The sequence below is a fragment of the Falco rusticolus genome, chromosome Z (genome assembly GCF_015220075.1).
Source record: "Falco rusticolus isolate bFalRus1 chromosome Z, bFalRus1.pri, whole genome shotgun sequence".
NCBI lineage: Eukaryota > Metazoa > Chordata > Aves > Falconiformes > Falconidae > Falco > Falco rusticolus.
In genome coordinates, this window is record NC_051210.1 from 62,597,562 (window position 1) to 62,623,523 (window position 25,962).

A 25,962-nucleotide genomic window follows, 5' to 3' on the forward strand; every position below is an offset into this window, starting at 1 on the left:
TGAACCTCAAGAAAAATTTCTTCACTGTAAAGGTTGCCAAACATTGGAATAGGCTGCCCAGGGAAGTGGTTGAGTCACCATCCCTGGAGGTACTTAAAAAATGCGTAGATGTGGCTTAGCGAATGGTTTAGTGGCAGACTTGGCAGTGCTAGGTTAACAGCTGGATTCAATTATCTTAATCTTTTCCAACCTAAAGGATTCTATGATTCTAAAAAGGCAATAGTTATTTATCTGACTACAGATTACCAGCAACTTCCACTTACATGCAATGTGGGTCAACATAGCTATTAATGTTATATGGCAAAATCTGGGTCCTAAACTCATCTAGACTTCCTTAGTTTTGAGAACTATAAGACACCAAGTGAATTAAACAACTTACCTAAACAACTATGGGGAAATGAAATCTAATGTTGATAAATGCAATCAATATATTCTGGAAAGGAAAAGTTCCCGACAACATACAGATGTATATTTAAAAAAAAATTACAGAAAAACAAAAAGATATCTATTTAAAAAAGAATTACAGAAAAACAATGGTCTGGGATCACTATGTTCACCTCTATTCTTAATATGACTATCACTTATTACACTTAGAAGTCACAGTCACAAAGGTAAGGTGTTAGCTGCTGGCTCACAGACATTTCAATAGTTCTGATCATTCAGTTTTAAAATGGACATTAAGAAGAAGAGTGTTCAAGTATAGCTAAAAATAAAATTATGAGCACAGATAAATTCTCTAAAGAAGAAAAAGGATCAGAGAGATGGAAATAGAAGTAACAGGATGTGATACAAATTAATTACATAACAAAGACAGCTCAGAGCTGCTATTTAAAACTAGGATATTTAAGAAGGGATGAAATATTCCCATACGCTACATAAAAAATGTTGCAGAAATCATTGTAAAAGGATGTAACAGATATCAGAGGCTATGCAGTAAAAATGTAATGGTAACAATAAAAAGGTTGGAATTTCAAATAAACTAGATGACCCATTAGTTGATGCCCTTGAGAGACATTAAACCTAACAGTTATGATTTAAACAAGAAATGTTTTACACTAGTCTGAATTAAAATGCAAATCTAAAGAACAGGCAAAGTGAAATTTGCGGTGGTGACCCATACCTTGGCCTGCAATTTAAACATGGATCATCTTCACAGAAAGTTTGCAATCAAAATAGAAATTCCACATCCCTGGGAGCTGAATGGAAAGCAATGGGGAAACAGATGTGCCTATAGTGCAGAATCAAGTCTGAACCACACACGACTATTGTAAGAAGAGACCAATACTCCTACTGCCAGCTGGGAAATACAGGGAGCCAGAACAAGCTCTTTCACATAGTCACTGAAGACGACTCAATTCCATGATTACAAAACCAACCCCTGCCATAACACAAGCAAATCTGCCTCAAGAACTGCTTTTACTGATCAAGCCCCTGGAAACAAAGTAGTTAAGTGATTAACATTAGCCATGCTTACCTCCACTATCAGAGAACCTTTATTGTTAGATATAGTATTTATCTTTATTGTAAGACCGAAAAGCATTTAGAAATAGCCTATAAAACCAAAATATACCTTAATTTTACCTATATACATATACACACACCGAACATGTAGGCATGTCTGAGAAAGAACTGTAGGAGACACTGACATTTATGTGTTTCTGACACCTTACCTGGACGAGATGGATTAGGGTGGTTAGAATGGCACATCGTAGCATATTGTGTTCCTCACTCTGTTTCCAAAGGAGCGGTAAATACTGAACCAAACATCCTACATATGGTTGTATCTGAAGTTCAGAAGACAAATTTGTTTCTTAATGTGTGGAACAAGGCCATTAATTTATCCCAAGCATGATTTCTGAAACATTTAAGGGCTGTTTTTTTCATAGTAAAAACACAGAGAGTTCGCTTTAATTTACTCCCTCTCCTCTTTCTAAAACCCTGTATTCCGTACTCTATGACTGAAGTAACCTCTGACTGCACAGCATTTTGAAAAGAACACATTACTTAGGGTAATATTTGTGCATGTCAATTGGGCCTAAGTAGTAAACAGAACACACAAAAAAATACTTAATTTGATAACCAGATATATTTTCATCTTAATATATTCTTCACTTCAGCGTAATTCCTAAGACGCAGTAAAAAAAACCCCAAAACGCTGAATAACCTCTGAAGTTATCCATCCTTTGAGCAAGGGTTGGACTATATGCCTCCAGAGGTATGTCCCGGCCTAAAGTTTTTCTGTGATGTTCTACAATACTAAAAGGTTAATCTATTTGTCTTCTAAAGTACTTAATCAGGAATTAACTTAAACAGATTTAAAGGTTCTTTCTCAACTTGTTTTTTTCTGCTGCTTCTCTTAACTGATCTAAAAAGGCAGGGAAATCTGTTGTCATGTTGACTTTTTTTCTACAAGGGACAATTAGGAAAGCTTCATTTGGTGGTCAGACAGGATTACTTCAGAAAGGAGGTAAACTCAATTATGTCTGTCCTTAATACAGCCACCCCGTGAAAAAAAAAAATGAGTCAAAAGCAGTCAACAAATCCTTTTTTAATTTTGCAAAGACTTCTTCAATTTCTTTATGTGTAAGCTGAAGAATATAATTTAACACTACGAAGGAAGTACTGAAAATTCCCGATGTGAACTTGAAACTTTTCATGCAGTTAAGGAGAGTGCTGTACAGGCACCCGTGATCCCTATCAGTGCCAACGAGAGATTACAAATTTGACTGTGCAGTCCCTAGGAGTGTGGAAGAGTGTGGAACATCCTGTTCCCTAAAATGTCTCTCCTGATATGTAAGATTTAATAAAACCCTAGTTCAGATACAAGATGATACAATTAGAATAAATTACTATTTAAAAAAAAGAAAATTGCAAGAAATGCAGTAAGATAAGCAGTTAAAGACTTTCTGTGCTCTAAAAGGTGAGTCGATAAAAAAAATCCGAAGTAAATAAAGTAGTAACCGAGCAAGAACATTTTACAGAAAAGACAAACAAGAACTGAAAAGTGAAAAAAGAACCAAGTAATGTAAACAATGCAGGCATCTACCAAAAACAATAACCAGTCTATTAATTCATGACATTTTCCTCCTATTTTTGTAAAAGCCAAAAATATCAAGTCCTCCTCTGTGTTCTTAGTACAAAGCAAACACTGAAATGTATCTTAAAAAAAAATACCTGTGTATTGACTCTTTCAATCACACAAGACAGAACGTGAAGAACATGCATTTTGGTATCACATTGTGTTACTTCCTGAAGTAGTTGAAAGAGCAGTGTAAACATGGATTCCAGATACTACAAGAAAAATAAACAATTACAGATTAGACCACCAAAAATAAAACTGGTGACATGGATTGGTGATTTTCCTTTATGCTTATAACTTCAAGACATCCATGAACTTTAAAAGACACGTACAAAGTGTGCAAAATGTTAGTCTCATTTGGAAAAACGCACGCTAGCCAATCACTGCCTAAACAAGATTAAAAAAATTCAGATATGCTCTTATGTAACAGTTCACACATGATCAGTTTGAGCATATAACCTTTTCACGTTTTGGTAAGCGTGAACACAACTTCACAGATAAAATACAATCAAGAAAGCTGAAGGCTGTCTCTCTAGAAGAAGCACTTTGTTAAGAGTCAAAGCAAAGGAAAGCCTTCCAGCTTTGGGGTCAGTAAATAAAATTTATATAGTGAACTCAAAAAGACATCTTAAACAATTCCAATGGTTACAGTGTAGATGCACTCTGCATTTTTATTTTGTTTATTCTTAAGTGAGTTGCAATGAACATGGAAGTCAACCAAATAAGAAAAAGCACCTGCTAAATTTGAGTGATCCAAATAAATCTTTGCTGTATTTATTGCTAACATTTCGTTGTTTACCTAATGACAACAGTAACAACCACTGTAAAGAACACAATAGAAGACTGAGAAATTCTGTGGGTTTTTTAAAGGCACTATTTAACCACATGCTTATATTTAATATTTGCATGAAACAGCAAGTTGGAAAGTAGTGTGTGAAATAGGCATACTGGAAAGCCACACTACTATGGAGATGTAATTATTAAAATACAGCATTCATATTGTCTTAGCATGAAGAAACTTGCATCTGATAACACACGGTATATATAGTACTAAACACAATACTAGGAAGTTGTAATAGTCATAACACTGAAAGGGTTTGAATTGTCTCTCTGTATATTCCACATTAGCAACCTTAGCAGCAGCAGTATGAAGACTGGAAAAAAAAAAACAAAAGAAAGACATACACACATACTGATTACTAAATAGTGTGTTTTAAAATGAAAAGAGATTTTTTTTTCCTGCTTTCTCTATGGATCTGTCTGCTTATCAGAATATGCCCATATAAATGCTCTTACCGGTAAGAACTGGTCAGTTCTGAACTCGAAGTCATCTACAGGTAAACAAACATTGAGGAAAAATACAGATTGCAGATGGATACAAGACTCAAGCAAATATTCCACAGATACAGAAAAATTATAATGTGAAGAATTTGGTACCAAGTTTAAAATTATTTATTTTCTGGTAACTCTGGAAACTAATCAAACATTTTTGCCAATAAAAGGATATTTAACTTCAGTGTCGTAGCTGTCTCAATACGGACCTGAAAGACAGAAGTAAAGAAGCATCATGCATACATCCATTAAACTTTTTGATATCTCTGACAATATCAAACCAGCTGCTGTTTTGGCAACTGAATCACCCTACGCATTCTGTCCTCCTCTAAGAAATGTAGTTAGTTCAACTAAAACATTTTAATTTGCTTTTAGTATCCTTTACATTTTTATTTGGCATTGCTATAGTGGTACCACCTGGAGAAACTACTAGGGCAAAATCTTCATGAAGGTCACAAAAGAATTAAAGAAGATATCTAGCCTGTTATAAAAACTCCTGCAATAGAAAATGAATTTAGTACGGAATTATCTTATGGCTTGCTGTCACCCAAAAAGTATGTATGGGCTTGTTCTTCCCTGGTAGATGGTTCAGATGCTCAGAAAGCATTAAGTGAAAACAGTCACAACGTTGACACAGAAACACATCCTGCTCTACTAAAGCTGTCTGCAATCACAGAAATAACTGTTATGATTGCCAATTACTAACATTTAAATAACAAACTAGCTAGGTTCATTTGTTGGCTGCTAAGTCTGTTTGTTTAAAAATAAAACCAAAAGAAACAGTCTTGAAACCAGCTTCTCAACTCAACCTCACCTGCTAGTAAAGTGAAATTGTAGCTTAAAACCGCAGAATTTTATTCAACAGCTTACCAACCAATGCCATTTATCATATTCTACCAGCAGATAATTATGTTGATGCTTAAATAATACTGTATACTGCAGAGACTAGCCACAGAATAACCCTGTTATACCTACACAAAGTGTTCATTTGTTTATAAATTAATCTCAAGACACTTCACAACTGTCGCCCTACAAAGCGGACTGTTGCTGTTGCCATTCATTTCCCCACCAAAGACATCACCTACTAAATACCTTAAGGGCTCGTTTCATGTTTTTGACCTTGTAGCTCAACATCTCCCCAGTTCAACACCCCCTCAATTCCCAACAGATTATCTTTTGCAAGACACAACAGACTTTAAGGTATGATGTCATTAAATTCTAAATCAAGTTTACACAAGTTATGGTATTTAAGTTTCACCTGTGTTTACAGAACAAATGTGTAATCCAAAACATCACTTACTATACTTACCACTAAGTCCTGGTCTTGAAGCAAGTTACGAATTGCCTCATATAACACAGGTCTCAAGTCTGATTTGAATTTTACAGAAATCCACTGTCCAATCAGCCAAATTACTCGTCGGCGTATTGGTTTGTATCTTTAAAATCAGGGAAAAAAATTGTACTCATTAACGCATTATACTTGCTGTTGTTGAATACTTTGATGAAAAAGAAATTTAAGAGTCACTAGGAAAATAGCATTCTTCAAAACAATGAGTAAAAGATTTAGTTTGTCAAGATCAACTTTAGAACTTTAGTACAGAATTCCTTTTCATCAAAATCCTTCACTAGAAGGTTTAGTAAAGTCCAGCTTAGTCTGAAAAAGAATTTTTATCCTAAATGACTGAATCTTGAAGGTCTCACTAGAAATACAGTTTGTTCTTCAAACAGCACACCAATAAAATAAAAAATAAATCTTATATTTATTACTGCCATCATGGCACCTACCGCTTTCACCAGTTTCGAGCAGTTTCCTTGACATTCCTTTTATGCTCAAAATTTTAGGTCAGATCAATTTAAAAATGCAAACTTAACTACTGCATTACAGCAACAGCCAGAGTATTTCATGTCATCAGTCTAAAACTATCCTCAGAAAAAACTGATGTTAGCTTGAGAGTCAACAGGACGAAAAACCAGGACAACAATAAGCTGAATTGCCTAACAATGACTGAGAAAAGCACTCCCTACAGCTGCTGTTTTTCTCTGCTGATCAGGAACAGTAGGTCAGCTTTAAATGTTTAACCTGCACATATAAAAAGCTATGGAAGATGAATCCTATACAAAATTTTTAACTAAAATTCTTTTGCCTAAATATATTTTCCATTCGATGAACTTCTGCCTTGTAAGCCATCAAGACAGCAATTTAAACTGAAGTTACTGAGGCTTCTTTACATTTAATAAATGTCATTCATTAAACATTCCATAACCATGAGATAATTAACAAAGTACACCTTCTGAGAACAAGAAGGTTGTGGAAGTAGCATGTATGCAGCAGTTCACTCGTCTGGAACATAAAGCTAAAAAGCAGTAACATTCCAGTGTTGTCACATCAATACTTTCTTTCTCAGCAGGAAAAGTTGCCTTAAGATTTAATTACTGCAAAAAACTGTATTCAATAAATTACTATCCTATTACAGAAAAGTTTCTCCTTAATTAGTACAAAACTAAATGTTATGACAAGTGATAAATTTGGCAACGCAATGTTTCTAAAAATCTTTAAGAATATTTTTTCATTAATCCCCTTTTTCTCCTACTGCTATAGTCATGGTTGACAGTATCAACTGAATAATGGGCCATATATGATTTATTTAAAGAACGTGTGCTCATGTTTATCTGAGGAGACCCTTATTGTTAACTTGAGGATGTACTAAATCCTTAAATTAACTTGAAGATGCACTACATCCAAATGGGTGACAGGGAGTGTGCTAATTGTCCAGGCACAAGATATGTTAATATTGTTAACCTGAAGATATACTAAATCATTGAATGAGAATGTGTTAATTGTCCAGGTTCGAGATATGTTAATGATTTCCCAGATTGTTAATGAATAGACATGAGTGACTTGTATAAAGAGGGGGCTGAAAGGTTCCCTCGGTGTGCATGACTTGGGTGGAGTGATCCCCCATGCACCCAGCACTGCTGGATAAAGATAGCCTCCGCTCGCCTGAATATTGCTGACTGATTCTTCAACTCACAACAGACAATGAAACATTCAAAGAAAACAAAACACAGCAAATGCTATGGTCACTGCTAACAAGACATAGGTTTGTGCTGCCAAACATGAACTAGTTTGTGAACATGCATGCTAATCACCACGGGGCATTCTGTGGGGCAGCAGATCATGCCCCCCAGTCCACTTAATCTGAACTGCATATGTGTTCCTGAAGCTGTCAATAAAGCAGCACTCCATTGAAACTATTATTACCATCTCCCCTTATTGACATGGTGGCCTCCAATGATGCTGGCAGTAGAAGCACTTGAAGCAAACAAGGCTTCAGATAAAGGATAACTATAGAACTTCTGCACGCTTCTGTTCCCAGAGGAATTTCATCCTGGGACATCACAAACTCCAACCAAATGGTTAGACAGGTGTCTGACTGACTGTAAGTACAACTGTATCAACTGTAGAAGACTTTTGTCAGTTTTACTTATGCTGTTTGTGGACATAATGAAAATACTAAAGCCAGGATGTGCTGCAAATACCATGGTGGCTTTGTTCAGAGATCAGTGCTGGTGTGGCATAATAACAAAGGATCAATCATTCACAAAAGTGCTCTCATTTTTCCTGCTCTTCTGACATTTAACCTAACCATTAGAACTACTTGGCCACTGGTAGACAGCACAGTGAAGTTGAGATCAAAGACTAATGAGAGAACGAGTAAGAACATTAGTAGACACCAGGTAGACAACTGTGGCAATCATTCTGTGACTCTCAATTAAGGTTATACATCTAAAAGTAATTAATTTTTTATAAAAGTGCATTGTAATGAAAAGAAACATTTTGATATTACTAAGTTTAGCAGGATTTTCCACTCTACATGAAATCATACTGTATTTGTAAATCAGGAATTTTTAACTAGCATTTCGGAATAAGAAAGCTGGCTACCAACTCATTATGGATAGTCATTTTTGATATTGCTAAGTTTAGCAGGATTTTCCACTCTACGTGAAATCGTACTGTATTTGTAAATCAGGAATTTTTAACTAGCATTTGAAGAGTATTATCAAACGTAACAGGTAACAATTATGTCTGGGACAAACTGCAAAGGTAGGAGAAAAAAAAAACCAGTAGAATTCTTCAAAGGACACTAGGGTCACTGCTAATGACTGATGAAAGAAACGGGACATATTTCTTCAGAGTCAAAGGATGATTTGGAACTCATCTGATGAGGATTAGCAGGTACAAATGCAGTCACTGTCCTTCTGCAGAGGGAAGAGTGACAGTTTGAGGAACAGGGAGGACACTGTCTTCTAGTCTATAGAGATGGACAGCTCAGTCTGTACTCAGATGTCAAATAAAAAAAAATCTTTCAGAACACCCCATGATATCTGCTAAACAAAAAAAAGGTACCCATGTGAAGGCCATCCAAGTGCAAGGGACCTTGGCAAGAAGGAAAATCCACAGCAGATGGGCTATATAACACTCTTTATGTAGAATCAGCCTGTAATCATTCACACTTTACAACACAACCCTAATAGTTACTTCCCCACTTTACTGCTGGCAAAATTAACAGAACAGTGCTACAAAGGGCTTGTATTTAAACTAGGAGAGAAAAGCTAAGCTAGGTTTTACAGAGATTATCCAACAGGTTTCAGTTGGACTTTTCTGCCTAAAAGGCGCCGGGGTCTCAGGAGACCTAAATACCTTTCTTTAAATGAGCAAAGGTGGTTGTCCTGAGAAAGTTTAGTCAAACTCAAATATATCCAAAAGGACAGACATAATATCATAATATTTCTACAGAACTCTGGAAGTATCCACTACACAGCAATTTAAGCAAACAGAAACTGTCAGGAACACTGTCACTTTTGTGACTATCAGTTATCTATGTCATACCTCTGCTCACTTAGTAGATATGTTTAAATACTGAGTATTTTTCAAGCCTTGCAATTATGACATTATACATTACCAGATTTGTTTCAACACTTCATATTTAAATGATGAAGGCATAACAATCCAAGGTGTTTACCTGTTATGAGAAACCTGTAGTTCTGCTAACAGTTGATTTTTAAACCACTGATCAAAATCCACACTATCAAATAGTTCATAAGCAGCCAGTCCAACCGCATTATACACTGGGGGGAAAAAAGGTTATGCTTTTTTAATTTAATGTGCAACATTTAATTTGTAATACTAAATAATTGGACTGATTTAAGTTTCAAAAAACATTTTTGATAACCTGAACATAATAAAAAAACAAAACTAAAGCACATCTTTCTGAAGAAAGATACTACATGTCTATGCAATTGTACAAAAATTATAGGAAAACTACATGTAAAATCTTGGTAGCTAAGTAACTTGCCATTTCTTTATATGGAATGCATTTTGGGTTGTTTAAAAAAATACTGCAACAGTTATAACGAAAAACTGTAAACTAAAGTGTGCCTTATAAAAATAATTGTTTACAGAAACACCTTTACAATGGTGAAGGGAACTCTGAAGGACATTTTAGTAAAAGAATGGTATTACACAAGGCAATTCAGACTCCTGAAAGTAGTTAACAGCCATAAGAACAATTAAGATCTTATTCTAATATCAAAAATGGTTCCATCAGAGGTCTTAAACGATTCTTTTCTTTTGGCATAAAATCTCCTTACTTGTAAAATGGACGGAGTATCTCCATGGAAGCACTGTAGCTCATTTATTTGCAGAGAGAATAGGACAGTAAAAGGGATTGTCTAAGGGCTTGTTTCACAAAAAAAGCTGAAAAAAGCACCATATTTTTACATAAGCATTTTGAAAAGTGAAGACTGACATCAAGTGAAAAGAGAAATAGGATTTAGGTCCTACTTTCCAAATGTCTTAAAAAAAATATCTTGTAAATTCTTCACAAAATCTTTAGTTGAGCACATACACAAAAGCGGCTCTGTTACTTCAAAGTAAAGCAAACATAATTTACCCGCATCCTTAATCAGTACAGCATTGGTATCTTCCATGTTGGTAGATCCTAAAAGATAAAGTTAAAATAAAGAAAAAAGCATAACTAAAAATGCAAGCAACTTTGCACTTATACACTTCAAATAAATATGCTGTGAATCAAGACTGCTTCACTGTTCTTGTTTCATTCACAAATTCACCTATTTCAGTTTCAGTATTTTCTTCAGTGAACATACTAACATCAAATCTCTGCTTTCATACCCTACTTTTGATTGACTTCAGAACCGAACATTTTTAACAGCAACATGCAAGTAAGTCAGAGGCATTTAATTTAAATTAACAGACTCAAAACCTGCAAATTGCTGGACTGTCAATGACGTGGAACTATTTCCAACAGAGTCCTAGACATAGTCCCTATATACTTTACTTACATGTGCATGTGTGCTTACAGCAAAGATTTCCCAAAATCCTAAGAATTAATGAATTCTTAATATCATCTATTAATTCAACAGCAACTCTCACAAAAAAGGCTACTAGGGGCAAAAAGAAAAAAAAAAGCATGTGTGTCTTTCAGCATGGAAGTATTAACTTCCATAATTCTTGGAAAAGAATGAAAAAACTGTCATTCCTGCTGTAAGGAACATTTTACCATTTCCTGTATCACAGCACAGCAAGCCATCTTGAAACTTATGTACATAAAATATTTTATGAAAAAATTCTGTGAAGTCAGAAGCCACCCTCAGAAAATTACTATTATTTCAATTTAATAGAACATACAGATCCATTCTGGTAAGTTCAAATACAAAATACTGACAGTCAGGTCAGATACAACCTGGGGAAGCAACCTAAGCTGAAATGACAGGGAAAATTAAGTGGGAGCTACCATGCTCATTACTTTTCATGGCCACTATAAAACTTAGTTTGAGGGCAAACAATCATAGAAGAGAACAGAAAGAAAACTTGAATAATATCTCAGTCTATAAAGACTTCAATCTTCATACAGAAAAACATCAAAGTTTTAAAGCCAATTCTTCAGATTCAGAAAGTCCTCTAGACTCTCCAAAATGACAGCTTAACTTGAACTTTTTCTTTCTTTTAAGGGTTTTTGTTCCCCAGGATTTTTGCAGAGACATGGCAGAACTACCATTTACTGTCTTGCAACATTTGAACACGAAGTTTCCAGCAAAACAACCTACAGACCTTATTAAGCTTGTTGAACATTCTCAAGAAGGCCTGAAACCTCATGACAGTAGAAATGCCCCAATCTTTGTCAGTCATCTACAATAGTTACGACAAAAAGTAAAGAATCCTTAGGATTCCCTCCTCCTATATACACACTACATTTTCCTTGTGGTAGGTTTAGAACTAATTTTGAAATATTAACATGTTCTTCCAAAAATACACAGTGAATGTACTATGTAAAGCTAGATATCCTAAAGTAGAATTGTTTAACAGTTGACAAAAGCAAATATAAAGAATTCTATGCTTTACAGTTCCTTTATTTTTTAAAATACTTACCTTGTAGACTCTGAACCATTTCTAAAAGCACAGGGGTAAGCGTCTGATTGTATTCATGGAAAATATCAATAAAAAGAACTTCTGTGCACGGCTGAAAAATTACAAGATCTCTTTTATAATCTATCAAAATAAAGGCAATTAAAATACACTATGCTAAAATCAAGTGCTGAATATCTTACACAAAATGTCACCATTTAAAACGCAATACCCTGTAGCAAAATTAGTATTATATGAAATACCACCCTTCCTAGTATACAGTATGCCTAACACTAGCAAGACTCTGACGACTGTATCTATATCAGCCAGCTCTGCCACAGAAGAAAAACAGCTCTGTGGAGAGAAACAGCTGGTGCTGAGAAGCCAGTGACTACCCTGTATGTCATAGTTTCTTTCTGGATTACGTAATAGCTGAGTCATATGGACTGAACACCCATTTGCACTTGGAACACAATAGATGCACAGGGTGGGGGTTTTTTTTTAGTTTTAAAATGAAAGTAACCCAGAAAACAAATCTTGAGCTCTCTCTCCAAAGGAAACCACAGCAGTGATAGCTGGAAGATTCACTACAACAGCATACTTTTGATCTGAACTAAAACGTTAATAGAGAATCATAGAATCATTTAGTTTGGAAGAGACCTTTAAGATCATCAAGTCCAAACATTAATCCAGGACTGCCAAGTCCCAACAGTAAACCATGTCCCTACGGACCGCATCTATGCTATTTTTTGAACACTTCAGGGATGGCAATTTCACATCCCTGGGAAGCCTGTTGCTGCATCTAAAACTTTCTTCATTCATCATGCCTACTAATGAAGTCCTAAGTGGTAGTAAGTTACCAGTTTGAAGAAGAGACAACTTCTACTGGGTTTAATCACAGTCAGATACTACACAGTACAAACACCTGACAAAATTCCTTTTCTCTCCCTCCCAAAATTCCAATGTATTTCAGCATGTTTGAACATTATAAAGGAACAAAGCTAATTTACACTAATTCTAGTTAAATTTCTTTAAGTATTTTTTGAACTAAGTATTTTTTGAATAATATTTCTTTATTTTAAATTCTAAAAAATAAATATTCTAAAATGAATTCTTTAACTAAGTATTTTTTTGAAAAGCATAAGCTTATCTTTCTACGAAATATCTTTTCTCTTGGTAACAAGGCTACCAAGACATGCACGCAGAAATGCTGAATGGTTTTCAAATTGAAACACTTACCCTGAGACTGTACTTCCAAGAATCTCCTCCTGTCTCTTCTACAGCTATTATTTCACAAAGAAAGAGAAAAAGTATTACTTCACTATGGTTCAAATCGTTTCATATTTAGATATGTGGCTATCACAGACCACTGAGAAATCTGTTGTTAACAAAAACAATCTCTAGAGGCAGTATCTGTACATGTAACAAGACTGCAGAAAATAAAACAGCCAATATGGCAGTAACGAACTTGCAGAGCCAACCTGGATATGAAACTTTTACACCAGTATCTAAATAAACTGCAACCAACTATACAACGTTTCTTACTGAAGCCTTCTGGGTCTTCCTCCCACATGGTTAATTCTTCATTTGTCAGCAGAAAATAGTGAGTGACTAGTCTCCTACATATTTCCATTAGTGTGGGGTATGTGAAAAATGCTGTCTTTATCTTATGCGCTTCAAGAGTTTCAGGACTGCTATCTGAAATAAGACACAGAAAATTCCAAATTACAACTAAGCAGCTTAATGATCTAATGAACAGTAATCTAATAAAATTAGAAAGAAATCAACAGAAGTTCTTATCCTCAGAGGAAAAAAAGAAAGAAAATATATATTTTCATGGCAAACTTTCATAACAGACTTTCAGGTCTTTTCAAAGCAACTTAAAACCCAAAATTCATTTACTTTTAAGAGAGTTCTCTAACAGCACAATTTGACTGAAGGGTTGTGATGGCTTCACAAAGTATTTATAACATTCTTCAGCTAATATGTAGATGAAAAAACTTACCCTGCTGCTTTTGGTGTTTTGTTTTTTTTATTTAGCATTACTGAATTTAAAAACAGACAGAATGCAAAGGAAGATTTATTTATACTTATTCATAAAGTTTATCCAAATTCGATCTTAAAAATAAATTGGGGTTTTTTTAAGAGTTAATATTGGTTAAATAAAGCAGCAATATAACCAAGTACTGTATACTACAGAACCAACAGGAACACTGTATGTCAGGCAGAAATTAAGAAAAATTTTCTAATTTTTTTAATCAACTCGTTCTCAATGAGTCAAGGGCTATAGCTTTTATCAGAACGTGCTATATTCTTCTCAAGTGACCACATTTCTATTTCAAAAACTCAAACAAAATTACAAACTTTTGCACATATAAATTTCTGTTAATAATCAGTGGATTTAGGACAATCTAATATATTATAAAATTAAGGAATAACACTGAAATATATCAGTACTTTGAAGAACTTTTAAATGCTGGGTTTGTGTCATCTTTCTGAAACATATCAGTATGTTCACAAAACTTCTATTCCCCCAAGTATCGAAAGAGAATGCTAATTGTTATCTAGTCATTGCCAAATGGTAAACCAATGCGGAAGATCAGTTTGTTGTTTTGGGTTTTTAATAGAGTTCACTTCCATTTTTCGTTACACATCCATACATACAACAGTGTATGAATTATTCAGAATGAAACACAGTCCTACTAAGCAGAACATATAATTTCCTTTATATACGATTACACATCAAATTTACTGTGTTTCTGTATTTCAGAGTACTAGTATTAGTTAATCACACCAAATAACCCATTTTATCAAACATTTCTCAATGGAAAGACGCATCAAACCAGCTGATGAAAATAAACCAAATTCCATACCTCAACACTTTTTAAAATCAAAGATCATCACTCTCCTTGTGTATTAAAAATTACTTTAGCAAGTCAACATATATATATATATAAATATTTTAAACATCAAAATAAGAATTATCTACATAGAGAAAAGCTTACATTGCTAACTATTCAAACATTCAATGCTTCAAAAGAATGTCTTAAAGGAGCTTTATGTTGGGAACAACTAGCAAAATGTTTCTCAAAATATAAAAATGTTTTTAGTAAATAGCAGCAATACCTTCAATATTTTTGGATGGCTTGTATGCATAATTTTTTACAATCATCTTAATAAGATTCATGCACTGTACAATAAATTGCTCAAATACAATTCCTTCGCCAGCCTCTGTGAAAGCATAGCTTACAGCAAACTCCAGTGACCTCTGAATCAAAGGTGTGAATGAAAAAGGATGTTGATCCAGGAAGTCCAAAAGCTAAAAATTAAGGAAGTAGAACAGCAAGAAAAAGAAATCAAATCTCTTTTCATACAAGTCTTATTATAAACTAGTTATCAAAACTAAGTGATAATTTTTACACGATTACAGAAAAGAAAATTGAACAGACAGGAATTTAGGAAGATATCAGTATTAATGGTAATAAAGCATTATTTTGCCGTGCAACTCTTGATTCATGTTAAAAATTACCCTTTTTTAAGATTAAGGAACAATATGCATTTTCAACTAGACCAGCCTCCTAGCAACACAGTATATAAAACATACCAGCCACACTTAAAACCCTGAACATTTTAGCAGACAACTCATCCCTATTAGAATTATTTTAACTAAAAGAGGCATGAGGGAAATAACTTTTTTATCATTTTTTCTCCCCCTCCACTGCAGTACAAGCACTTGCTTCTTCAACTTCTTTTCCAGCTAGCTGTCTGGAACGCACTGGTCAGTTCCTTTTATCTCTTCTACTGCTGCAAAAATGCCTAAGCCTAAATGTTTGCAGCTGAATTTCTACAGGTGGTAGATTATGTACTAAAAAAGTGTATTTCCCTACACTTTTACAAAAAAAGATACACGTGCCTCACATACTTTGCTTATTAGTTCACAGTAAGAAGTACTATGACAAAGACAAAAATGTTGGGCCAGAGCGCCTTCTGTTTGATTTTTGTGAAGCCAACAGATGCCTCCCACTTCTGATAATTATGCTGAATACTTAAATAAGATCCATGGCCCCAGAATAGAATCTGAAAACAATGGAAATTCTTTAAGTTTGACATCTTTTAAAAACAGAGCAAGTGACAATGCTAAAATTACCTTCTGATAATATATGTAATTAATGGTTGCACAAAATTGGCTGACAACTCCAAATATATATTATGTAATACAAAAGTCACAAAGGTTAGGACAGTCTTCGTTAATTTTCTTTCAATAAACTAAAATTGGCCAGTTATTTAATAGAACTAACAGGGCCTTAGAAACAGCAATCTAACAAACTAACAACCAAAGATAAAATACCAACATTTTAGCCTAACTTCCAGAATTCTTTTTTGAGCAAAATCCTAGCTAAATAATTTACTTATGGAATGCATTTAATTTTGTTTGAGCTAAGGAAACATAACTTATGTCAGCACCAGTAAAGAGACACCCTTTTCTTCAAAAAAACTTTCAAAAATGTATTTTACAACAAAGATGTTTTAAGTTGCATTTCTTTAAAAGATCTGAAAACTATTGGCTTTAAGGCACATACGTATCTGAATAGGGATGGCTCCTCCAGAACAATAAACTATTCAGTAACTGAACAGAGAATTTACTTACCACTTTAGTAAATAGAATTATAGTCTTTTCTAGACGATCTCTGCATACGTTGTCTGCTCTTGTATTTCTACCTGGTAAATCAGATATTTAACAACTCTCATTTTTTCAGACTTTTCGTTCTGGATAGCTAAGTTTTAAAAAATTAACAATGGAGAACAAGTTGTTTTATCTGTAGTTCAGGGATTATGGCAGCTAGAAAAAAGTTCTATGGCAGAATATATTCAAAGACAAATTCAAGGTAATAAGTACTGGGGAAAAACAAAAAGTAACCTTTAACAATTTTCTCACTTTCAGTGAAATTCACTGTGACTGATCAGAATAAAACAATCAGGACATCATTACAGACAACTCAATGATAAAAGACAGTTAAAATAATGCAGGCAAATGCTAGCATAGACAAGCAAAAAAGCACTGAAAAGATAAAAATGCCCTTTTATTAGAACTATGGTATATCCTTACTACATAATACTACATGCTTTCCTAGAAACTCCATCGTAAAATAATGAAGGCATAGAGGCAAAAACCATGTAATAATAAATGTAAACACTAAGCTTGTAATGTAGTTATGACTGCTTTTGCAAAACAGTTTATTAATTAGGGAAGTGTAAACAGGCAGGTTCAGCTCAGTTTTTATCTTAGGACATTCAAACCCTGGAGTCCTCATATTCTAGGAGACTATGATAACCACCAAGCTTCAGGATGGGATGGCCTCCAATTCAGCCTACTAAAGCTAGGCAGCTACCGTGCCAAAAATCAAAGGGCCAGAAAGAGCACGACTGTAGTATAGTAGAAGGGGCAAAGAGTTGCATGCAAAGAAGTCTGTAATTTAGAACAGCAATAGATTTTTGTTTAAATATTGTTTAGATTTTAGATATCTTTGTAAATAAACCATGTTGTTTATTCAAACATTGAACATAGTGGTAGTTTCTACCTTTACTAGAAATGTGGCTCAGAGCCCAGATCAGCCCCTCTCATCTAAGTACAGACTCCTGAGTCAGTAACCTTCACTAATATAAAAAATATTCTTTCTACTTAGTTTAGACACGTTCTCAGAAAAATTGTTGAATCCTTAAGGCTTTTAGGATTGAACCGACAGGCTTGTTGAACCTGACAGACTTCAAATGAATGAACGGCTTGCACCAGGTCTACTACAAGTGTAAAAGCACAAAAAGAGTGAGTTCAGATGCTACAGTGACAAACATCTGCTTTTTGCTTGCTTCAGGTAACTTCCCTGCAAAAGCACTAACACCTGCCAATTATGCTAACATTTCTGTTGACTGTGTAAACATGTGGTTGCCTGTCTCAGACTATTACTCTTCCAGTTATAAAGCACACACAGCTGAATGCGGCCTTTATTTCCCATTTGATACACGCCGAAACATACAGCAAACTCCAGAAAGAAGAAAAAACATAAAATTCCAAAAGAAGAAAGTTCAACATAACCCGGGTTTTAGTAGCATATACATATTTTAATAAGGATACTCTGACAATCCATGGCTTATCTTTCATAATTTTTTTCACTGCCATTAACACACCAAGTATAATTTTGGTGGAATTCTAGTTTGTTCATATAAAAGATTTTTACTGAAGCCTTTTCTGACTGATTCAGCAGCATTTAAAGTAACAGCTGTGTGCATATAAAAAATACTTTGCACCTAAATGATTATCGATGATGCACTAAACTGCATTATGTTTTCATCCAGCTTCTAATATTTAACAACCAATACAAGGAAAAATATACAGATACTTACTACACTCCAGAAACTGTTTTAGGCGTTCAAACACTGCATGTAGAAAACCCTAAAAATACAAAAGTATATGTTCTTTTAAAAATGAAGCTTATTTTGCACTGTACTATGAGAAGAAAGCTGAGTCAAACTGAAGTCAGTTCAGATGTGTTACAAGCTCAATCACCTTATCACTTTTAACTGAACTAGTTGATTGTCTTGTACAAACAATTTTCTCATGAAACAAGTAATTAGCTACCTAGCACACTGCATAGATGATCCAAACTGACCTTATTAGTACCACACAAACAGCACAGCATTTTTCTAGCATAACATAGCTTTCATCTCAAGATTTCACCTCAGATTAATTCTATCAATGGAATTTGATAGGAAAAATATGCCATTACATCTGTCTTTAAATTAAAACATCCTTTTCAAATGATGGGGGAGAGTACATATGACATCTCCCAGTAGGCAACAGGGGTGTCACTATCATGGACACATAAATCAGAAGGGGTACCTTTTCCTTTTTTAAACATCACATCTTTTGTGTCACAGTTTAGGATGTATCTAGGATCTGACAGTTCTTAAGTGATGGCAGGAAAACTTAAGACTGTGTTGCTTGATCTTCCCTTTACATAACACAAATGTGTGCCTTTCAACAATTTTTCAACATACCTCTTACACCTGAAATCATCACAAAAGATTTCTAATCTAGAACTAGAAACAGATATATGTCACTTACCATCACTTCTACATTGCAATGAGGCTCTACAAAACCATGGACTGTCAGTTTACGAAGCACTAAAAAGAAAAAGCTATTTGTGTTAGTATTTCTCAACCCTTGTTCCAATAGGTTTCATAACATGACTACAATTAGAGCTACTGTGTCTTTCTTACAATTCTCCATATTTAAAAATACATTTAATTTTTGGCTTTTGGATGTCTCAGCCATACCTACCATGAATCTGATCTTGTTGAAATTACTTTAAAGTTCAGTACCTTATGTATAAAATAATGAAGAGAACTCCAAGAATTACTGAATCAAGAATTCTGCAAAAGCTTTAAATATTCAACCTCTGAAAGGTTCTGCAGCAGGAAAAGTGCCCAGTACAGTCAACTTGGGCCCATAAGCCATCTTATGAATTTTCTCAGGTTTGTCACTGCCAGTAGGCCACGTAAGGCGCATTCTGCACCTTCTGAAACAACTCAAGGCAGGTATCATCTATATTGCAAGCACTGCAAACAAACATCTCGATTATTCAAAGCCACAAAGTACAGTAAGGATATTTATTCATCCCATTGATAAGTACTTGAGCACCAACCTAAAAGCTAAAGCTACCTCTTCACCGAATGTAAGATGAACTGAACACATCAGAATTCATAGCTCAGCTTCTTCAGCTAAGTGCCTAAAAGACAGACAGATGCAAGCCTAAATTACCACATACATCAAAAAGCATCCCGTTAGGTCCTCCACTTTCCCACCTCCTAGACTATGGCTTCTTACAACATCAGAATGGTGAATACCGAAAAACAAGAGCACCTTCTCCCTCTTCTGTGTGAACAATCCTCCTTCTGCCTTGTTAAAGGTACAGCTAAAATAAACCAAAATTACGGGTTTTCTCAATGGGCACAGCTCTATTAGGGAATGCACACTGTTTACTAAAGAAATCTTACTCATCCACTGGGAAAAAACTTGATTCATTCTATTTAACATCATTCTATATTATTACCTTTCAATGACAGCAAGGTTCTTTCTAGTGAATTTCTGGCTCCAGCTTCATCACCTGCACAGATGTGCTGTAGGAACGTATCAGTATGATGATTCCACAAGGAACATGCAAAGCCATAAATACCTGATGCAAGCTGCAAAAGGAAGAAAGACCAACAATAAATAATACTTGATTTCCTGAATTTGGCTACAGCGTAATAAATTCCTTAATTTTAAAGGCTATTTTAGACTGTGAAATTATTTAATCCATCTTCTTCTATATCATGGGTCACCGTGTTTCACTTGCTTCTTTGTAGGACTGTTGTTGTACTGATCCAAAGAGGTTTTCCAGAAAAATATCTTGTCTTAATTTGAAGTTGTTATGATAGATTCACCTCCTTCCTTGACTACTTGGTCTTTGACTCTACTACTTTAAAGTAACTATGTAGGTCTCCTTGATTTTCGTTAAAATACAGCCACAGGTCTACAAAACAGCATGAGGCTTCAAAAAAAACACCTGTCAGCCCTCCTCATCACCTCCTCTCCCACCAGACTTAAAACTGTCTTACAGCACAGTTAATACCTAATTCAGCTTACTTACCCTGGGACACAGCAGTTACATGACTATCTCTAATAAAAATGGTACGTCACAATGCCTACAGTGAAACTAACTTTGTTGATAGCTGCGAACTATCATTTAAAAATTAAATAATTTTGCTTCAACTTACTTAAAACACAGAATGACAAACAGTTTCTAATCAGCTAGCATTGAAAATCTCAAACTTAATTTACATTGCAGTTTCCAAACAGTGCTTACCTGATAAAGTTATCTGAAGTATAAACAGAAGATAAAAAATTTCTCATTCAGTTATGGTAGCACTTGACAGCTTCACAGTTAAGGAAGAACTGCACTTAGTCTGATACGCGTTACATCAATGGAATCAAAACCACAGATGACCTGTTTATTCAGTTCCTTTGACTGAGTAAAGATGAGACAGTAGAAACTCTTGATAATTATTCAATGATGTGTTCATGGAGTTGCAAAAACACATCACAAAATAACTATCAACAGTTTCAACTTACTCATGTTTTGGGGGTTGGCTTTGGGTATTGGGGGTTATGTCTCTTAAATAAAATACACTAATACTAGCCATAATAGTAAGCAGTAACAACTCAGATTAAAAAGAAAAACAAAACACAGTTCAAAGCAGCAATAATAGTCCTAATAGTAGAATATACTCTAGATTAACCTATTTGTTTGTCATCCATTCAGTGTACCTTAGTACTAAAAAAATTTAAAACAATTGCTTTATTAAAAAGTGGGGGGACAGAATGACAAATACACAGTATCCACTAGGAGGACCCACCACATTTTTACATTTGAAGTCATTCAACTAGCAATTATATATATATTTTATAATTATAATTTTTAATATATATATATACACATATGTAATTTCTATTATACTGCAGGACCTAAAGACCTTGTCATGGCTACCTTAAATGCCTCTAGTCACTAAAACAGGCAAAGTGTGCTGGTGGGTGATAATGTATGAACTCACTCTAGGATAGAATGAATTTTGTAGTTAAAATGTAATGAATATAAGATACATGACATCCCCAGCCAACATCTTGTGAGGCTGTTGACATCCTATTATCTGTCGGCATCCTAAGCTAAAACACACCCAAGGAGGAAAGACAGATAGAAGGAGCTGGTTGAAACTGGTAACTCACCCAACTCAGCATTTTCTGGCAAAAGGTGAAAAGTACACCTTGAGGAAGACCCTTGGCCTTCCTCCCAAAGACCACTGCCCACGTCCCGAGGACCGCTGCCCACAGTTCTTGGAAGAATTTGCACAAGCAGAAAAGACTGATAAGCTAATTAACATACGAAGTGAGAGTAGGCCGGTTTAGGTAATGACTATGTATAGGCGTTAATTGAATAGTCATTGGTTTATGGTATAAATGTAAAGTAGTTAGTTACTTTAGACATGCACGTTAGGCGGAAGGATCCCCCGTGCATCCAGCGCTGCCAATAAAGGATACTTAGTCACTAAGAAATTTTGACTTTGTTCTTTAAATCATGGGGGTAAAAAGATACTGAAGCTAAAGAAGAAAATTATCTTCATAAACGAAAACTGTTCATGATGAATAGTAACAGTAAAAGCAAAGATGGCAGACCTGTTCAATGCTGGATTTCATAATTTGCCAATGATCACAAGGATTCCTATTCAGGATTCCTATTTATGACCATATTTCAAAGATTCAGCAATCTCCAAAGCAGCAAAGAAATGTGAACAATCATAAAAACCCTCAACGAAGTTCAATGGGGAGACTAAACCAAATGTTGTATATCCAGTAGCAGAGGAGGTACCCAAAACCTTCTTGTACCTTATGGCAGGACTGTAAAGAAAAGCACTTCTAGTTTAAGATGAAAGTTGTGCAAAGCTTCACAGTTTCAGGAAAAAGAAAAGTTTCAGATAAACTGTAAAAATGTAACAGCATTCTTTCAAAACCAGAGCCAAGAAGCAACAGGAAGACTCCAAAGCTTAATATCAAATGAATGAGAGGAAAACACTGTAACTTATTTTTGCGGATTTGCAATAAATTCATGGGATCACTTCTCCAGTATGTGCTATTAGAAAAAAAAATAATATATCCAAACACTGCAGGTTTTAAGACATAAAATCAATTTCTTCCTAAAAGCAGCAGAACATTTTTATTAGATAGAAAAATAAAACTCACTGGTTTTACTTCCAAAAGACATCATCCTCATTGAATAAACTAAGTCCAGAAAAGTAGGCTCAGAAGAAAATAGAAGTTTATAAGCAGTATCACCAATATAAGCAGGTATATTTTCCTATGTGTACTAAAGCAACCAATTCTACCTTGAGGATTTTTAACATAGTTATGATTATAACTGTACTATTCACAGGAAAGATGAAGTTATAAATAAGCTGCATTTATGTCATCTAACATTTTTCTCCTTAAACATCAAGTAACAGAGTTCAGCAAGGGATGCCTCGTGTAAGCAGGACCTTGTAATCTTCAAGTACCGTATTACCTGAAAAATTTAACATGTGTTTCCAAAGCTGTACTAAAAAAAAAAGCTGACACTGTAACTATTTATCTGAAGGTATCAAGAAAGTTTGAAGTATTACTTAAGTTTTTAGAACTTTGCTTTTAGAACTTCCATCTTCAAATGGCTTCTTCCATAAGAAAGTTTTTTTGACTCTCCAAAAGTCACATCCCACTCAACAGATGTGATTTCCCCTTACCAGGACACAGAAGCAGCAGACTTCAAAGTTGTCCAATTTTGCAGTCATTAAAAAAATATTAAATTTAAAAAATCCTGAAATGTGAACCCTATAGTGCTAGATACTCAGAAAGTTTCCTTTTCCCACCTAAAGTTCAAAAAACTGTGAACATACATTTTATTCCCAACACAGTGAAACTGGATGCACCAAAAATTTTCACTCACATCAAATTAGATGATAGAGGAACTTTGGATACTGAACGTATCCACAAGTTTGAAACCAACATTTAAGTATAAAAAGGCTGCTTAAAAAGGGTATGCTTGTTAAAATGAAATTTCAGTGTTACTTTTGACAAATACTGCCTTGTAAATCCAAACAAAGAATGTCACATGCCTTTTCTTTGCATGTCTGAAGTTGCCTCACTCTACGAATAAAAAAAATATACACACTGGAAAAATGGTATTTTTCCTTTCCATAAGGAAAAAGGCTCATACAAACGTACCAAGTTTCTTGGAAATATAAAAGTAACTGAGCTTTTTTTGAACCTGGTAAGTTGGTGGAAATGCAGCAAAGGTACTGCTGGACATGACAACTTTAGCAACAAATACTGGACCTTAGGACCTATAAATTCCTTTCTGTCCCTCCACTGAGACAGTATGTATTTAGCTGTTTTATGAAGGTGAGGCTTTGGGATTGCATTTTGATTTTTTTGCTGTATCCTTGAGCATCAATAGTATTTTCAGCTGCATAATCAAGCTGTATAAGCAACACCTTGATTTAGGAGAGTTTTACAAAAGAAGTCATTATCTCACCTGCTCTTCATTGCTTTGGAATTAATATCTGTGAATTTACCAAACCCTTTATATTGTTCAATTATCCAGATCATATATAATGGCCTAATAAATTTCATAATATAAACTAGTATTTCCTATGCAGAGATTACATTCATCTGTACCTACACATGGCAGAGAGAAAACACTGTTCCTCTACATACACATCTCACAGGAACATAGCACTGTTTCAGATCCTGTCCTATTACAAGAGCCAGTCTTCAGTGCCTCAGACTCCTGACCATTAAAATTTCACCTTAACTATTACACAGCCAGGATTTTTTTTCTACACAAATAAGTAAAACTTCAAAAATAGTCTTCATTATCTGCATTATGATCTCTTCTTTAAAATGGAGGAATAAAATAAAATTTTGTACATTCAAATGTAACATGTTTGGAAAAGATGTTTAACTCAACAGATTTAGTTAACTGTACTATCATTGCCTAGCTCCAAATGGGATCTGAGATGCAACAACCTACAGCCAAAAACCTGTGTTCTAATCAGTGGATTCTTAAAAGGGAGAATGCAGGCTGCATGAGACAAGATTTGGCATTTGCATTCACATCTTGCCTTTTAATTAACCTGGAGAATGAAGCTGATCTGGAAAAAAATCCAAACACATTTCCACTGACAATACAACCCAAAAATATTGTGCTATGGAAGCCTAAACCCCAGTATTTTTTAAAGACTATACTGAATTATGAATCCAGAGCACATTTACAAAAACACTACAAATTCATATACAATAAGATTGGCTATATGACATGATGACATAAGGCTGATACACAGATATTGTTCTGTAGATGAAGCTCTGCTTCTTAACACAGGTTATTATAACAAGACTCAAGCTGCAAGCATAATAACGTTCTCAAAAACATTTCACCTAGAAGCTGACCTCCAGTTATTTCTTACTGTACACCCAAAGTAAAAGCACTTTGTTTCAAATGCAGACATTAAAACCTGCCATTAATGCACTGCCAGCTAACTACAGGAAGTGGCAAGCATGCAGTCTGTGGTTTGCATGCTCTACAATACTGCATCACATTACTTACATCATAGAAAAGTTTCCTATCTGTAGCAAGCCGTTTAGATGCCAGGGTCTTTGTAACATGATAAAAGGTAAGCAGTGCTCTGTGTTGTTGAAGATCGTCCTGAACCTTCACAGATTCTACAAGAGTGGGTATAAGTTCTGGCCACTGCCTTGGGCAGTCCACCCTGGCAACTTTAGCAATCAGTACAGATATCTGAGTTGCTATCTGCAAAAAAGAAAACAAAACACAGATACCACAAAGTCAAAGTTCATTTAGAAAAATACAATGCAGAAACTAACAGCCAAATAAAACCTGAAACAAAAATACCCTAGCACAGATTGCTAGATTTTTGTATGTTTTTTCTCAAACTATTTTTAAATTAGCTGAATGCAAGTAAGTATGGAGAAAAAAATAGGTCTATTTCATGTTTATAGTAAATATCTACATAAAATGCTGTAAATATTTACATAAAATAGCCATAAGGTGGCTACTTTGTTTACATTTTACATAAGACCACTAAATGCATTTTTTTCTAGAAATCATGTAAATTAGACATTTGGAAACCACTTTCTACTTTGCAGTGTTTTCCATCACTTTCTACAAACAAACTAGATTGCTGAATACACATTACCCTTATTTCTGCTATATCTGAGTTTTAGCTTTTAGACAGACGCATATCACCCCCACCATCTGACTTTGGTTGCTGGCACCAAACTGCACTGATGCCAGTCTTGCCAGCAGCTGGCACCTAGTCCTTGCAGCATGCACACAGACTGAGCTTACACAGGAAGATACTTAAAAGGATTTATTCAGGAGACAGGACAGATGGTGGTGATTAGGCACCAGGTTTGTTCAGACATGGGTACTGACCAGCCACAGTTTACACATCGCTGGCCCTTTTCATACCCTCTCTCTGTCTG

At 34.8% G+C, this 25,962-nt stretch overlaps 1 protein-coding gene across 5 annotated transcripts in view; it reads right to left on the reverse strand.

Moving 5' to 3' along the window:
* The window catches only part of IPO11 (importin 11), a 99,815-nt gene that overhangs the window by 46,281 nt on the left and 27,572 nt on the right, over positions 1–25,962 (reverse strand). For all 5 annotated transcript variants that reach the window (XM_037373979.1, XM_037373977.1, XM_037373978.1 and 2 more), the window contains exons 8-23: positions 25,064–25,267; positions 19,946–20,078; positions 18,958–19,016; positions 18,237–18,285; positions 16,486–16,556; positions 14,964–15,156; positions 13,383–13,535; positions 13,077–13,120; positions 11,862–11,952; positions 10,366–10,413; positions 9,436–9,541; positions 5,721–5,847; positions 4,587–4,620; positions 4,376–4,416; positions 3,175–3,291; positions 1,671–1,784 (exon numbers count right to left, since the gene is read on the reverse strand). In XM_037373979.1, coding sequence (XP_037229876.1) covers positions 1,671–1,784; positions 3,175–3,291; positions 4,376–4,416; positions 4,587–4,620; positions 5,721–5,847; positions 9,436–9,541; positions 10,366–10,413; positions 11,862–11,952; positions 13,077–13,120; positions 13,383–13,535; positions 14,964–15,156; positions 16,486–16,556; positions 18,237–18,285; positions 18,958–19,016; positions 19,946–20,078; positions 25,064–25,267 — 1,584 coding nt within the window. The remainder of the gene's footprint in view (positions 1–1,670; positions 1,785–3,174; positions 3,292–4,375; positions 4,417–4,586; positions 4,621–5,720; positions 5,848–9,435; positions 9,542–10,365; positions 10,414–11,861; positions 11,953–13,076; positions 13,121–13,382; positions 13,536–14,963; positions 15,157–16,485; positions 16,557–18,236; positions 18,286–18,957; positions 19,017–19,945; positions 20,079–25,063; positions 25,268–25,962) is intronic.